Source organism: Apus apus, chromosome 2 (genome assembly GCF_020740795.1).
Source record: "Apus apus isolate bApuApu2 chromosome 2, bApuApu2.pri.cur, whole genome shotgun sequence".
Taxonomy (NCBI): Eukaryota; Metazoa; Chordata; class Aves; order Apodiformes; family Apodidae; genus Apus; species Apus apus.
Window position 1 is genome coordinate 134,116,713 of NC_067283.1, and position 16,875 is coordinate 134,133,587.

The following is a 16,875-nucleotide window of genomic DNA, read 5'->3' on the forward strand; positions in this document are numbered from 1 at the left end:
TCCTGTTGGTGGGCAGAGTCAGCCATGGCTTTTGATGGTGCCTTAACAAACTCCTGAGCAGGAATAATCTCTTAGTGTAGGAATTTTGCCTGTCAGTTTGTTCTTCTGTATGACAAAACTTCTCCAAAACCTGTGGCATGCTCATTGCCAGTCTTTGGAAGTCTCCTTGAGTAAACAAGATTCATTCTGCACTGTTACTTGTTATCTTCATGCTAGTAACCACAGGCAGTCTCCTGAAAAGAAAGCGTGAGCTGTTGCCAGTTTCCATTTACAGTTGCTGTTTCTGGAATATATTCCCTTCTCATGTTTTAATTCTCCAAGGTTTTCTGAAGCAAGTATCCCTCTGACTGCAAGAACCACTGAACTTCTGAAAAAATGCAAGAGAGTGCTGAGTAGAATAATGAAAATGTATTTGTGAACTCCTCGAACCTATTTATGCTGACAGGCTTACTGACACAAAGTTGCTTTTCTTGTTTCAAAAATACTTGATTATTACAAATTATTGTAAAAGTTAGTACATCTTAAATTATAATGATTAGCTTCAACTAACAATGCTTATAAATACTGCAGGGTCTGTTAACTGCTACTTTATTGTGTAGGTCTTCCTTGAAGTTGTAGGTATTATTCCACGCCAGTATATCTGCATGTCTGTATGTGATGGGAGTGAAGCAGTGCAGCAAGGGGGCTGACATGGTTGCAGTGACTTTTTGTGTAATTAAAGAGCTAATCTCCTTCTCTTCTTTATTGCAGTTTCACATTCTTAGATGTCCCTCCGTTTCTTGAAGATGAAGAAAATTAATGCATGCTTCTTTCTCCTGTTTGGACATACTCTGCTTTCCACTGTCTCTGTCATGGCAAAAGACCTCCCTGGAGGACCTTTCAACCAAAGAAGGGATGTTAACTCACAATCTCTACTAGGTAAGTTACAAAAAAAACCCCACAAAACCCAAACACCACCACCAAAGGCCATCTGGAATGAAAATGATACAAAGGCTTCAGCAGCTGGTCAAACCTTGACTGAGTTAGTTTATAATAAAAAGGAAATTGCCATTTGCAAGCGGGAATATGACAGACTTTGTTGACCAGTTAGCAGCTGTCGAGAGATGGTATTTACTTTTGGGGTCCTAGATCTACTTTCTGTAAGTGGTATGAAATAAATATTTGCTACAGGGTTGTTGTCTTGGAGAAAAGACCTTATGACCACTGCTTAGAGAAAAGACATATTGGCCCATGGAGCTTCTGTCAAAGCTGCCTTTTACCATGCCAGTGAGTTTTAGCTGTCTGGATATATGTGCTGTGTATAAGGATGATTTAATGAAAATTAGTGGCTATTGAAACAAAGCTTATCATGACATTACTTAGTGTTAATCCCTTCATTTTGTCAGGTTCATATTATTTGTAATAAGGTGCTCATTTTTCCTCTTTTGCCAAAAATCTGAGGACAGGATCTAGCAGTTTTAGCTTGTGGCTGTCATATTTTGAAACATAAGGTTCATCTCTCTCTGATTGATCATTGCCTGTACATCATCAGGCAGTTTGTTGGTCAGCCTTTTCATCTGCTAACAGTTTGCAACTTAGAATAATTTTCTTTTGCTCATTGTTTAAAGTAATTGTCAGATTATAAAAACATAGCATCAACAGGGTTTGGACATGACCCATCACTAGGTATTCATGATGCACATTAATTGTAGAACTAGTCAGATATCTCTCTCCAGCCACTGGGAGATGTTAAGCAGCCTCTCCATCCAGGTGACATAACCTAGGCGAACATGAGGAATGTGAAATGCCCTGCAGAAGATGTATTAGGAAGAAAGAACAAGAAACAAAGCCAGAAAATGAGAGAATGGGTGACAGAGAGAGGAGCAACAAGTTTTATTAGTGGCACTCTTCTCCAAACTAAACGTATTCTTTAAATATGTAAAATTCTATGAGGTATCATTCACAAGCTGTCCTTTGTTAACTTAAAACCATTAGGTTTTGATTCTTCTAGAACAGGTTTAAGTCAAATGACAAAATCAAAAAACATGGATATGAAACAGCAAAGAGAAATACCCACATTCACACCTTACTCTGTAGGACTCTCAAACTTTCTAGAATCCTAAATTCTAAAATGTGATTCAATAGCAGCCCCTCCTGAATGTTTTAGGGTCCCCAGCAAATACCCTGAGTGAGCTTATTTAAGAAATAAACTACCTGTTTCTCTAGAAAATGAACACAATAGCAAGGTGTTATGTGGAGGAACTAAAAATGTTTCACATATCTCAGCTTGCCTTTTTCCCCTATGATTTTTAAAATTGCTTTTATATCCTCTTTTTCAAATTTTAAATAGTGGGAAACATGTTAAAAGAATTACTGCTTATTCAAAATCAAAATATATTGATTAAATTATTTATTTATTCTTTCAAAAGCCAAATTATTTGTGTTCTCTGTGTTTGGAAAATTCTGGATACCTATTCAATTTGGCATGTGTAGGATGCAAACAATTCTGGAAGCTATGGCTGAAGGAACCTTTTCAAGACATTAAATGGTGCAAGAAACTTGGGACATTCTCTGGTCCAGCCCATAAAAGTACGTGGCAGTTTGGAGTCAGACTCTCGGGCCTTGCACTCTGTTACAATAAATTAGGTCACCTGCTTCAAATTGAGCAGTGCATATAAACAGTGGCATGGCTAAAATGTGCCTCTGTGTAAAGAACAGAATGTGTAAAATGCATGCCACTCTGCTGGGAAGCTGTGGTGTTCCTTAAATGACATGAGAAAGAATGGGGCCAAACAATTATGACAGTGGCATCAAGTATTTTGACTTAATAAAATCACTCCAGGTTGAAGCAATTTAACAGGGATTAGAAGCTGTCTCATTTTATATAATATGTGTATTATAAATAGTAGTGGTGATGACAATTGCTGCTTTTGTGGAAAGACTTAGCTGGCAGGAAAAAGTGAGCAATATAGCTTCAAGGAACCAACAGATACCTGGAAAAGTAATAAAAGTTCCAGTTCGGTTTCTTTTTTCAGGTGGAGATATCTATTTTTTTAGGGAAGGATTACACCATGTAAATATTAGTAGCATTAAAATAATTTTACTCCTTTTTTCTTCATTTTACCAATTTTTAAAACAAAATGTACTGCTGTGATAACTATTTACTGTTAAAATCCTAGTAGTGGCCACATACAAAAGTATAAGTCCTTGCTCCAGGAAACTAAATGACAACATAAATAAGCAGAATGGAATGGACTAAAAATCCTGTGAGATTGTCCACATAGAGATAAAAGTACTTTGGGATCCAGCTTTAGGAGTATTTAATTTTTTTGGCAGCCATGTGCTAATACTTCATAGGTTTCTTAATTGCTTTGTTAGGGCTAGTAGCCTGTAGGTTTTAACAAAGGTTTCAGAAGAAATGAGCTATATCTTTTCTATGTTTTTCTTATCCCCAGTCTTTCTGCTAAACCTTGATGTGTGTTGTTTTAATTTGGGAGAACTTTGCATCACTTATGGTTGTTAAAGTAGTTATTGCTATAGTATAGTAATTCCATTAAAGATGTGAAATCTTTTGGATCATTTGGACAGCTTTTTGGGGCTTTCTCAGTGTGGATCTTGAAAACCAAACTGCTTTGAATAGGAGTGGCTTTGCAGTTTATTTCTTTCTTTAAACACTGAATCAAACTTCAGAGTTTTAAAAACTTGTCAATTGTTCCAATTTAGTTAATTTTGTTACCATTTTCTTATATCCTTCTTCCAACGTATTTGTTGTAGGGCATGTGTAGCTGCCTTAGAGATAGAAAATATACATTTATTTCTCATAATAACAGAATTTGTATTAGATTGCTGGAAAATATTATTTTAATGTGGGTATGTTTATGTTTTAAAGGATCACTTCCATAGCCCTGCAAGATCTTGTGAAATAACAGAAAGAAACAGGTTGGTCTGTTTGTCTTCCCTGTAGCAGAGTGGTTGTCTCTCCCCTTACGTACGAACTGAATTTCGCTTTCTCTTTCCCCTCATCAGTAATTTGATCCTGAATATTGGATCTCTGGCCTTATCCTGATTCCTTAAAGGAAATTAATCTTTTGGTTTAGAATCTTCCCTTTTAAAGGCTTTACCAGAGCTCTAGAGTTGTTACTTAGCTGCTGTCTGACGAAACCATTTCTCTTGCTGAGTGCAGCTGCTTTGTTCGATTACACACTGGTCACTGAAAGCACTGTTTGCCAGCTTAGTGTTGCTTTTTGGATACTAAAGAAAAGCAGTAATGGAAATATACTTTGGATACATGGATTTAAAGATAAAATTATGTCTGCTACGTTAGTTGATTCCCTTCAGATAAAACTGAAATGGACTTCTGCACCTAAACAGACTGACCAAGAGCCATGTCAGTTGTCCAGAGTGTTGATTTCCGTGTTGTGATTTCAAGGCCACGGTCAGAGGTTCTTTCAGCAGGTTCCATGTTCACAAGATACATGAGTCCAGTTCTTGCAAATTGTAGCTTTTTTTAGTGTTTGATGTTGTGGGGTTTTTTGGTGGAGGAGATTTGGGACTTAACACCCCCTACTGCCTCTTAATAATTTTTTATAAAACAAAGCAAAGCAAAATTTGAGCACTGTGGAAAAACCACAATTTTTTGTATTAGGTTTTTTTGTTGTGGGTTTTGTTTGTTTGTTTGTTTGTTTCTTAGTGAACTCTGTTCTTGTAAACTGGACATCTATTTCTTGTCATGTGGGCATATTTCTTTGGAGAGCTCTGAAGTGGATGCATGGGAATAATTGAATAAGCTGTAGAATAATATTCTAAGCAATAAAGTTCCTTCTTTTCCTTAGGAGTATAAAACATGCACCTACCTGTTTTTGAAAATAACTACTTACATGAGCTGAACAGCTAATTTAGGAGGCAGTGCTTTAGCTACTACATGATACCAAAAAAAGAAACTACAAGAGGTTAACTGATACTGCACAAATTTGAAACAGAGAGGGGAGTAGAGGCCAAGAAGGAAATGTACTTGGCTCCTGTTCAGTAGAAACTTCTGCTAAATGCAAATGTCCCTGTCTGTCTTAAATTATATTCTGCAACAAAATATATAATGATTTATCTCTTGGTTTTATATATATGATTCCTCTGATAATATGAGGGGAAGTAATATGAAGTACATAGAGTGCTCACTAAATTTATGGATCGCTTGCTACAGTCATTTAAAATTATTCCAAGCATTTTTATATTCAACCCAGTTCTTAAACTTGTGTGTATGTAACTTTAGGGCTCATGGACATTATTAGGCTAACCATTCTGGGTTAAATGTGGATTGCTGAACCAACACGGGACGATAACTGCTGTAAGAAGCTCCTTCACAGCCTCATCAGCTGTGTGTATGCGTTACTTCTTCACTAAAGTGCAACCCAGCCAAGGTTTTGTGTCCTCACACGTGAAGTAGACTCATTGCAACTGATGTCTGCATTGCAATTAAAGTCAGAATTTTTTCATTGTAACTACAGTGTATATTTGACATACTAGGCTGGTATAGTATCTGGGGAGATCAAAACTGTTCCAGGCATTAGATAAAGGTAGAAAGAAGTTGCAAATTACATCTTTTTAACCATCATGTATTTGGTTAAAACATAAGCAAAATCCTAACAAAACTTTTATAAGGATACAAGTTAATCAATTACATATCAATTTAGTCTCTCTCTAATCAAACCATCAAATTGCCATATAAATAGGGCTGTGTCATACTTGGAAAGATAGAGAGCAAATAATTTTACAGTCCTGTGAAGTCACCTGTTTCTTCCTTCTGAGGTGTGCAGGTGCATCTTACAATTGTGCCTCAAGGCAGTATTAGCAATTGCAGGCTTTGCTTCCTAACGGTGGTTGTCTCAATAGCTGAGAGGTCTCCTGTGGACTTTATGCAAAGCCTGGAAACTTTGGTTTTGTCTCAGTCTCTCATCTGTCGGCCTCTCCCCTGCAAGAGCTGTTGTCCATTATCTACCCAGCTGGAATCTAAAACAGTAGCAGGAAAGTTGCACTTGCTCAGACCACTCCTCTCTTTCAGGCTTCTGGATTTTGTTTGTGGTGGGAGACTCTCTCTCTAGGCTTGGTAGCCTGGCGTGTGCTGAGGTGGGGCCTCCCCAGCCCCTAACAGGGGTCCTGGAGTCTGAGAAGGCAAGATCTGAATGGCCATCGTATCCCTGACAGCCACTTACTCCCTGCAGAAGCTGTTATCCCTTAAGCAGGCCCAACTAATGAGCCATGACAGCTAGCTGGGACCATGAGAGACCCCAGGGATTTGTGTCCTTGTCTGAGTGCACTCATCTGCAGCCAATTATCATGGAGATCAGAAAGCTTGGATTTTGGTCTGTATTCGCAATTTTTAACCACATAACAAAACCAGGCTTGCCAACTTTCGTGTTTAGTATTCATTATTAATTTTCCAGTCATGTATCAAAATAGCATTCACTTTTAAGCCATTTAAAGGGCAATTCAATAATTAATGTTATATGGGATGTAATTCTATTTCTAGCACAATAAATTTTCTTGTATTTCTGTAACTCAAAAATATTTCCTCGAACAAAACCTTTTTTACCTTCTTCCTCTCTTCTCTTTGTTTTGTTTACTTGTTATTTTTTATTTTTCTCCCCCTTTTTTTCCTTTTTCCATTTCCTTTTCATTTTTTTAAGTGTTTTTTAAGGTTTCCACAAGGAAGAAAGAATATCTGTTGCTACAGAAAAAATGGAGTCTTTTACTAAACTGCAAATGCTCTTTGTATTTTTGAAATTGTTTGTGACAACCCCCACAAATTACTGTGAAATACCATTTCTGTTTGAAAAGAGTTTGCCCTGACAATAATTCACTGAGCAAAATTACAAACTATTTTTATCTGTGTATTCTCAAAGATCTCAAAGCCTCCTCTATATTTTGTATTGAAGGAAGATCAGGCCGAAAGAAAGAACACTGAACTGAATGTTCAAAAGTGTGGTGTTTTGGTTTCATTGTGAGTACTTCCACTTAATAATTAAAAAAGCACATCTGTGCAAAATTAACTTGAAAATCCTGGAAACAGTACGTGCATAACTTAAGGAACATCTCATTTTACAGGCATGAGTAGGTAATCAGACACATTATTGTGAATGAAGACAACATGCCTTTAAATAACTCTGGAAGCTAGAAGACACCATCTACTTACTTAAGTTCTGGTGAAGTAGAACTGATGGTTTGACAATGGGCAGGGTGTTCCACATATTTTTGGGGGCAGGGGGAGATATTGTACAGCACTAGCTCAAGGTGCTGTTTCTGAAACTCTTCTCGAAAAAACTCTTAATACTTAAGCTGTTACCAGTGGGTAGAAGTATGTGGCTTTAGGTCAGCTGATAAATGAGTAATGTTGAGGTTGCTAACAGCTTTCTCAGTAAACAGCGCCATGGGCGACTTAAAAAAAGGATGGATAAGAGTTTTTAAAACAATAAGCTAATGTCCTGAAAGCAGAGCAGCACAAACTCAGTAAGGTCCTTTTTTTTTTTTTTTTTTTTTTTTTTTTAACTGAATTTTCTACGCTGCTACTAAGAGTTACTTAATTTCTCTATTTGTTCATTCTCTAATAACTTCTGTCTCCTTTCAGTAGCACCCCAAGTAGCTCAGACAAGGTAAGAGTATCAGATCTTCAAGGAGAAAATACAAACATCATCTTCTCCCATGCAGCCCCCTTTCCTTTGTGTTGACTGCGATGTGGTGTTCTGCAGAGGTGTGCAGGAAAAGACAGTCACAGACAGAGTAAATGCCTCCAGGCTGTCTGTGGCAACTGGATTCAAAGTAGCATTCAAAGTGTTACTACAGGGTTTCTCCATCATGGGTCAGAAAATGAATTCCTTCCCTCTCATGGGTGAGAGTGCACGGTGTTTGCATCTGTCAGGAAGAAGTGAGTGGATGTGTATGTTCATGGGACTGGCATGGGGTTATCAGGAACCTTCAGCCCATTGTTCAGGTATTTCCTTGCCTGCAGGGGAAAGCAACCTGCTCCCCAGTCCTCCTGAATACAAAAGCAGGTTTGACTCCTGTCAGGAACACCAACAATTTCTTCCTCAGTACAGCTGAAGTATGCAAAAGGAATGGAGAAACTTGAGAGCATCCCCACACCGTACTTTGGCTTGATGCTAAAGAGCATCCATCTCAGTAAAGAAATGGAGAAATCTTAGGAGTCAGGTTTGGGACTCTGAAATTAGAGAGACTTTATATTAATAATTACCTGTTATTTTGGAAAGAATGACAAGGGAGGAATAGAAATAGTGAGATGAAATGAGAACAAGGTAATAGACCCTCTCACAGTGACTGATAATGGAGCATTTGCATATGAAAGGAAATGGAAATCTGTGGACAAGAGCCTACTGCTGTACAGCTCTTCCAGAAGTTTTGGAAGTTCAGAAAAGATTTTGTCAGAGTCAATAAAGAATGTCTGGAGGCTGTGTTGCATTTAGAGAGTGTTCCCAGATGAAGAAATTTGTAAGGAGGAATGGGTGAGCTGCCAAGTTCATAATGAATCGTTGGGTTAGGGCCAGAGGCCTGTGAGTCTGGGGAAAGGCTCAGAGCAGGGATGTGGGCTAGGGAGCACGGGGGCAATTCTTGGAGCCAGGGTCTGTCCGAGAGCTGGTAAGAGGTGGAGTCACTTGCAGGAGTGAGTGCAGTACATATGTGCCAGGAAAAGGGTACTGAGCAGTTTCTGAAGTTAACTTCAGGAACTAGATACGCTTATATCTGAAATGCAGCATGCCATCCTTTGCCCTTCTTTGAATTAAAAATAGAAAAAAAGAATAGGGGTGGAAGTTAACTTGCCCAAAATGTCCCACTAGGGCCAAGAAGTGCTTGGAATTACTGCTATTATTCATTTACTCTTGGCAACAACCACAAAATGTTTTCCAAATAGGAGCAATGTTACATTAACTACTATGTACTTCATGCTTCATCTTTGCAAATGAGGCTTCTGCAGTTTCCTATAGTGTGTATGTAGGTAATACACAGATACGTCTTTATTCCCACTATAGCATTTTGCTCTTGGTGTATTTATGAATGAATTGCAAATTTGAGTATTCTTTCCTTGTATGATTGTATGGGAAGAAGATTAAACATTCCTGATGAACTGAGAAATCTTGTGTAAATATCTGAGAACTTGTCAGACCTAATCTTTCTGGCTGGATGCTTAGCTAGGGAAAACAAGAATTCTGGACTTTAGGAACAAATATTTGACACCCAGCCATTTTTAAACAAATTTGGTTGGAATTATACTGAGATTAATAAAGGAAGAAATGATAAAGAAAAGAGAGGCAAGTAAGGTTGAGGGCTAGAGGGAAAAAATAATAAAATGGCAAAGAAAGAAGAGAAATTAGGAAGTTTTATAATGTGCTAGCTGGGAGAATAGTTACCTCTTTTATTTAATTCTGAGAGAAGACTTTTTTGTTACTCAAAGATAAAATTTAGAAATAAACCTGGTGTTATTGCTGGCATTGTCACAAGATGTGATTTTTTTTTTTTTTGCATATACATTACTGGGGAGTGAGTAAAGAAACATTTGTTGAGTCTTAAAATTGCCATGAATGCTTTACCTCCTCAGGCAATAATTTTTCTATGAACTAGTTTTTTTGTAAGTGATCTCATCCTTCCTTTTTATGTAAATTGCCTTACTTGATAACAAAAGTCTTAATGGAACTAGTGTTTACTTGTTATAAATTACTTTTTCAATGTCTTAATGTTGCTGTAATACGTACCAAATTGAACTATTCCTTTTGTTTTGCATACTGCAGTGGCCTTCTTTAACATTTTTCCATTCTCATGTATTAGGATAAAGACTTACATAACCAAAAAAGTAATATCCAGATTAAAAAAAAGTAACATTAAGGGGTCCTAAAGGTAGAGGACAACAATAGAAAATAAAGAGCTCATTTTTAAACAATCTTTTCAAAGGAGTGGTCTTGCAAAAACTGTTGAAAAATCACTTAGTTCCTTTGAATGTGTTCTCTTTGAATATCCCAAAATGGAAATGTCTGAGGAAATTAAACAATGCCATGGGACATTCTTGGGCATTGGGACTCCACCATTATTGTTACTGTTAAATTGCTGGAGCTGTTCCTGGCCCACAGTGGTCAGTGATGCCCAAGCAGTCAGTGTGCACGGTTCAGAGACTACAGGGGGGACAGGGATTATTCCCAGTAGGCAGCTTCCCTACAGCCACTTTGTTTGAGTGGGAAGGTGAGTTTAATACAGTGGATGCAGGCCAGCTGGCCTCTGAGGTTAGCTTGTATCCTAGTCTGCTCTCTGGCACTGAGACCAGTGGTCTGAAACAGCCTGCTTCTGTCCTACTAAACACTCTGAGCTTACAGAGTGCTTGCATCCACATTGCTTATTAGGATGGATCCCTGGTTCACTCAACTTCCAGTACCATGCCTGAGGATTGTTTGAGCAAATGTTAATTGTCCTAGGCTGAACAATACCAAGAACTGTTCTGATGATTTCGCAGCCTAGAAGAGTAAATTCCAATGGCCAGGGAAATTCCTTGGCACTGCTTTAATTATAATAAGACAATGTGGCAGTAATTAGAAATAAGCTGAGAGGGTTCAACCACACTCTGAGACAGGGATCCTGGGTGGGTGAGCACAGTCAAAGCAGTGTGAGCTTCTTCAGAGACAAAGCAGAGGGTCAGGCCTGAAATAACTTGCTTTGTGAAAGGAGCAGAAGGAAGCCTACAGGGATTAGAGAAAATAATTTAATGAAATTTCCAGCTTTAGAGGGAAGATGCTTAATATGAAATATTCTTTTAAGCTCTATTTTATGTATCTATGTAATTGGATCCCAGCTGGATTCTTCTAGGGAGAAATGAAATTTCCTTGCGTTGTTAGTTTTGCGAAGATGGCATCACTGTGACTGTCACCTACAGACAAACTGCATGTTTGATGTTGAGTGGAGAAAGAGAATGTATTTACTGTTGTCCTGACTTTTCTTTCCCTTACCTTGTCTGCCCTTGTTCTGACTCTCCTGACTGTGCTTTGCTTTTGAATAATGCAACTCACATTGAAGGTTTTTTTAACTTTTGTGTTGGCAATACAAAACATCTGCTGACTTAGAAGCAGGTTTATGGATGAGTAGCTCTCTTCAATGAATGTGTCACTTTTCGTAAGAAGAGTGGAAGGAAATTACTTTGGGGTATGAGGATGTTTGCCAAAGTTGTGAGAAAGTAGGTAGAAGTGGTGAGCTGGTAGGAGGATGAGGTGATAATTTATAGGGCAAGTGCAAAAGCATGAAACTGCTAAAAAGGTAACACTGAAGTTTATCTGAGGAGATGAGTGTTCAGAACTGTTAACCATTACTGATTGCCTCTCCTCAAAATACCACCTGCCTGGGGTTTTTCTTAGTAAAACAATTACAGTTTATTTTTCATTGACCTCATCTCAGCTAAATCAACTTTATTAATTACAACCACTAGACCAGGTTGCACAAAACCTCGTCCAGCCTGGCCTTAAAAACCTCCAGGGATGGGGCATCAACAACCTCCCTGGGCAACCCATTCCAGTTCCTCACCACTCTTATAGTGAAGAACTTATTCCTAATATCTAACCTAAATCTCCTCTGTCTCAGTTTAAAACCATTACTCCTTGTCCTATCACTATCTTCTCTGATGAAATGCCCCTCCCCTAACATTTTACTTTGGAAATGTTTTGTATTTATATAGATAGAATTTTGCTAGTGAAAGTAGTTTTGAAATATACTGTATTGCATTCAAACTGATAGATTTTTCTTTAGTTATTTGGTTCAATGGGGTGTGTTTCTGTTAGTACTATCCACTAATGTTGTCCAGGTTTTTTTCCCATCAAGGTTAACGCCTGACTTCAAAATATGTAACTGAGTCTCTTCAGACTGGGATCCAAATCTTTATATTCAAATTAAAAGGATTCCACACCATGGCTTTAGTTTTGACTTGTTTTAAGGGAAGAAAAATAGTACTCATTTTACCCTTCTTTCTTCTCTGTCCTTTGCCTCACACAGACACACATATTCTTAGCCATTTTTCTGTGATTATCTTTCTTTCCCCTTGCTCTTCTGCCACAAATCATACCTTATAATTATCTTTATATTACAACCATGCTGGCATGTTTGATGTTTTTGTAGTATAAACTATTAATAATTAGATATAGTGCTAAGATAATGAGATGGAAAATAGTTAATATGTCAGGATAACTGCATCCCATTAGAACTGGAATTTTGCTTCTGCTCAGTTTGGCTTGCATTCAACGTGCTCTGGTTTTGAAAGAATAAGCAACCCAAGCTGATTCCTACGCTTATGAATAAAGCTGTACTGTAGACTGCACATGAATAAATCCAGGCAGTCATTTTTATTGTAACCAAAGAGCATTTTTACCCTATGCCCACAAATGTTCTTGGTAATCTGTGAAAGAGGCCTCTGAGTTAATAAGTGAAAATAGGCATCTTCCTCACCCCTTGCCTTGGCAGAAGTACATGGTGAGCAGTCATCAGCAGTCACGAGGGAGCTCGTGTAGAGGCTTATCCACAGACAGATGTTTTTCCAACTGAGTCTTCAATTGGCCCACTTGTACTTGTGCCTTATGACATGACCTTTAATTAAACAGTCAAAGACTACTTTTCCACCCAGCTTTTGCCTCATTCAGTGCTCGATATGGATGAGAGTGCACTGGGAATTGAATAGGCTTGGGCAATAAGGGGCATTACTGGTTAGGGATATCTCAGCTTAGTAAAATGAGGTCACTACTGTGATTTGGTAAGCATTCTTGCTAACTTTATTCTTTCAAGCCAGGCAAATGGGCAGCTAGCTTCCTCACGGTTTCATTCATAGCCACAGGAGTTTAAGCACATAAGAGCACACACACTGATTGAAAGCATAGGGCCATCCTGTCTCTGACAGCAGTCAAAAGTGGATGCATAGGAGAAAGTTTAAGAACAAGGCAATACTGCCTGGAGGTATTCCCCCAAATGCCATGCTTTTGTGGCTCAGGAATTTCATTATCTTGAGAGATCTTTAGTATAAATATTTAACCTCAGTTGATTTCTTCTCACCAGCATCCCATTAAACCCTTTAATGTCCTTTAAATTATTTGCTGTACACCTCCTTGTGTGGCAAGGCTCATGGCCCACCTCCCCCTGCTCACCTTTAGCCTGCCATTTGCTGGCATTCGCTGAATGGCCAGTCCCTGTCCATCCTCACTGTGCAAATCATGCATATGTTGCATGTTCTTTCAAAAAGGAAGGATGCTGAGCAAAAGCCAGAGGATCTACCCAAGGTCCCAGAAAGCTGATAGCAGGCCCAGAAGGCAGCCAGCCCTCGCTTCTGCTGTTATCTTTGATAGCTTGGCCTGCCTGCCTGTGCAGTTGTCAGACATATCCTGTGGTATTTCTTCTTCAGTGGCCCTTGGGGTAAAAGATTGTTGATGACTGAAATGGAAGATTTCAGAAAGTGTATCAGTGCTCTTTTGGCCGAATTGAGTGCCACTGTAGACAACTGGATTTCCTGTCTGTTACAGCCACAGAATATCTGTGTGAGACCGAGCTAGTCCAATAGACAAGACTTTTCCCAGATGGCCATTAATTATGTGTTTGAAATCAAGGGGCTAGATTTGCAAAAGTGCTGAGCACTCACAGCTGCAGCTGACGTCATTGAGAACTGTACTTTATACATGCAAAGTGCTGCCTAATGCCAAGTTCTCTGAAAAATCAGTCCCTTAACGTCTCATATTGGAACTGCAATTAACAGATGCTCTTGACCTGAATTTATTTGTGTTATGTTTTCCCCCTTTGTAATGGAAGGCTGATACTATCCTGTTTCGTTGGAATGGTAGATTTTTAAGTTCTCAGGCACTGCCACAAAAAGCATCACAATGCAGCCCACTCAATAATAGCTATGCAATTCAGAGGAGTTTTCCATCCTGTGTGGGGTACGAGGTCAAAATCTCAAAACCAGTGACAATACAGGGCATGGCACAAGTATATGCCTATTCTGCTGGCATTAGCTGTTCTGGGTACGGATCTCACCAGAAAAAAAGCAACATATATACTGCTCATGTAACAGGCAGCTTTTATTATTCACTGGAAGTAGAATTTATATTGCCTAAGTAGCCTTAGTTCTGGCATCTTCTGTTTTTCCTGTAGTTTCCCAGAACTTGTCAGAGTGTTTGTTTGGACACTGTATTTGAGACATCAGGTCAGCCTGAACTGATTTGCACTTTAAAGTTCTGGTACAGTATTTTTGTTTGCATTTTGCCTTCCAGAAAATACTTGCAACAAAAAACGTCTGGACCTTGTCTTCATCATCGACAGCTCTCGCAGCGTACGTCCTTACGACTTTGAAAAAGTGAAGGAGTTCATTTTAACTATCTTGCAGTTCCTGGACATCAGTCCTGATGCCACCCGCGTGGGTCTGATTCAGTATGGCAGCACAGTGAAACATGAGTTCTCGCTGAAGACGTTCAGGAGGAAGCAGGACATTGAAAGAGCAGTGAAGAGGATGATGCACCTGGCAACCGGCACCATGACTGGACTGGCCATCCAGTACGCGGTGAACATTGCATTTTCAGAGTCAGAAGGAGCTCGACCTCTGAAGCAGAATGTGCCCCGAATTATCATGATTGTGACAGATGGGAGACCTCAGGATCCAGTGGCAGAGATTGCTGCTAAAGCACGTAACTCAGGAATCCTGATTTTTGCCATTGGAGTGGGAACAGTAGACATCAACACGCTGAAGTCCATTGGGAGTGAGCCGCATGAAGAGCATGTGTTTCTTGTTGCTAATTTCAGTCAGATTGAAACACTGACCTCTTCCTTCCAGACTAAACTTTGTGGTAAGGCTTTATCTATAGATTTGAATGCACAGATGAAAGTAAAACACAGAAATATATCTATATATTGTAAATTAACTCTTTTTTTTTCCACATCAAACCTTATCTGTTAGACAGCGAAAAAAAAGAAAACTGGCCAGACAACATTCAAACAGCAGTCATACATATGGGGAAAAGCTAATTCTACTGCTTTGTGCCATAAAGTGTGATCTAATTCCTAGTGGTCATCACCAGTGAGACAAACACATACACCATGATTTTCCTGTTAATTGCAGTACATTTATAACCCTCTGCTATTGGAGTATTAGATTAGTTGTTTCATCAACTGATTTTAAACATCATCTCCCTTAGTAACAGTTTTTTGGTTATTAAAAAACTTCTGTGTTCATGGTATATCTTCTCCAAAGCTTACATATTAATTCTGTGCAACCAATTATCTCTGCATATGCCTTGTCACTGGAAGTGATACACAGACATGTGGTAGCTTTTTTTTTCCATCCATTTTGAGTACAGAAATTTAGGAAAAGCCATTACAGTTATATTATTCATTCATACAATAAAGTAAATAATATTTTAATAGGTATTAATTTACAAGAGAAAAATTGCTTCCATCTGCAATTCCCTGATAAGAGATTGCTTTTTAAAAAATCTGTGGCATTCGTAATGATTTTTTCTCCAGTCTTTGTACTTAATAAAATTTATTTTTTCAGGTTTTTTGTGAGAGAAATATGGAAGATTTTCATACAGATTTGGCATTAAACTGAAGCATTTTCTGTAGAGTCCAGAAAAAGAATGCATGGTGAGATTGAATGCTCACTCATCTCTAGGGATGCTTTCGCCAGAAAATAATGGGGGCTTATTGTCAGAATAGCCTCAAGAATTTTCCTTACTTGGTCTTTTCCAAAACTGTTTCAAAGAGCAACAGGGCTCCAGCTGAACTGCATCAGCACAAAACACTGTCACAGACATGCATCAGATAATAGATTTTTTCCTGTTTCTTCATTGCTGTATTATTAGCTGGCATAGTAAGATACATTTAAAAACAAACCAAAAAAAAGTAAACATAGATTGAGAGTTTAAATTGAATGAACAGCAAATGCTTCAAAATTTCATCTTGGATTTTTTAATTCAGTTTTAGAAACAAATCCAGTACAAATACAATACAACTTACTTGTTTTTTTCTGACTAGGCAGTGTCCAGGTATTGTATTAGAGTTTTATAGCTCACTTTTAATGGAAAGAGATGTGTTCCTCAATAAAACCACCACGCCCTGCAGATGGAGGAGTAGAAGGACCTCCTTTTTTCAGGGAATGCCTCCACAACATTTGCTGTGTCAGGAACTGAAGGTGAGATCCAAAAAGGCATTTAGAAACCCAGGCTCAGATGCAACAAAGAATTTAAGCTGGTAAGTTCTTATGGATTTCAGCTTAAGGGACTAAGTTGTGGTTAGAATTCTTAATATTTTACTGAATCTGGACTGCAAAGCAGTGTTCAGCTTGCTATTTCAGCCTCTCATAGCCTCTGCTCCCTAGAGCATCTACATTCTTCCAAAGAAATGAGATTAGTTATTTTGAAGTCCTCCCCAGTGTGGACCCAGAGGCAAAATAACTGTAGGCAAGTTGAACATCTGAACACCTTATTTCTTTGCTAGAGCAGTGGAAAGCAATTCCTCTTGTCAATCTCCTGGCATGCAGTCTGCTGGGCTTTTTGCTGTGGGAAGAAACCTTGGCACCTGAGTTGTCCATGTTTCTGAGTTGCACTTATGTCTGTGGGAATCGATCTTCATGGTTCCTTTGAAGATAAGAGAAAAACCTGGCCAAGTGATAAAGGTCTGTGGGGGATAATAAAAATGACACCAAATTAACCACTTTTTATGTACGGATGGCATAGATTGCCCAGTGCTAGCAGCTATATTCTCAGGGTTCAGCCTGGAGAAGAGAAGGCTGTGGGGAGACCTCAGCAGTATCTGAAGGGGTCCACAGGAGAGCTGGGGAGGGACTTTTTACAAAGGCTTGTAGTGAGAGGACAAAGGCTAATGGATTCAAAC

The 16,875-nt window shown here is 38.7% G+C and overlaps 1 protein-coding gene across 8 annotated transcripts in view; it reads left to right on the top strand.

Annotated features, from left to right (window-relative positions):
- Positions 1-16,875, top strand: part of MATN2 (matrilin 2) — a 72,748-nt gene that overhangs the window by 9,782 nt on the left and 46,091 nt on the right. For all 8 annotated transcript variants that reach the window (XM_051610152.1, XM_051610153.1, XM_051610156.1 and 5 more), the window contains exons 2-3: positions 751-918; positions 14,262-14,831. In XM_051610152.1, coding sequence (XP_051466112.1) covers positions 765-918; positions 14,262-14,831 — 724 coding nt within the window. In that variant the 5' untranslated portion in view covers positions 751-764. The remainder of the gene's footprint in view (positions 1-750; positions 919-14,261; positions 14,832-16,875) is intronic.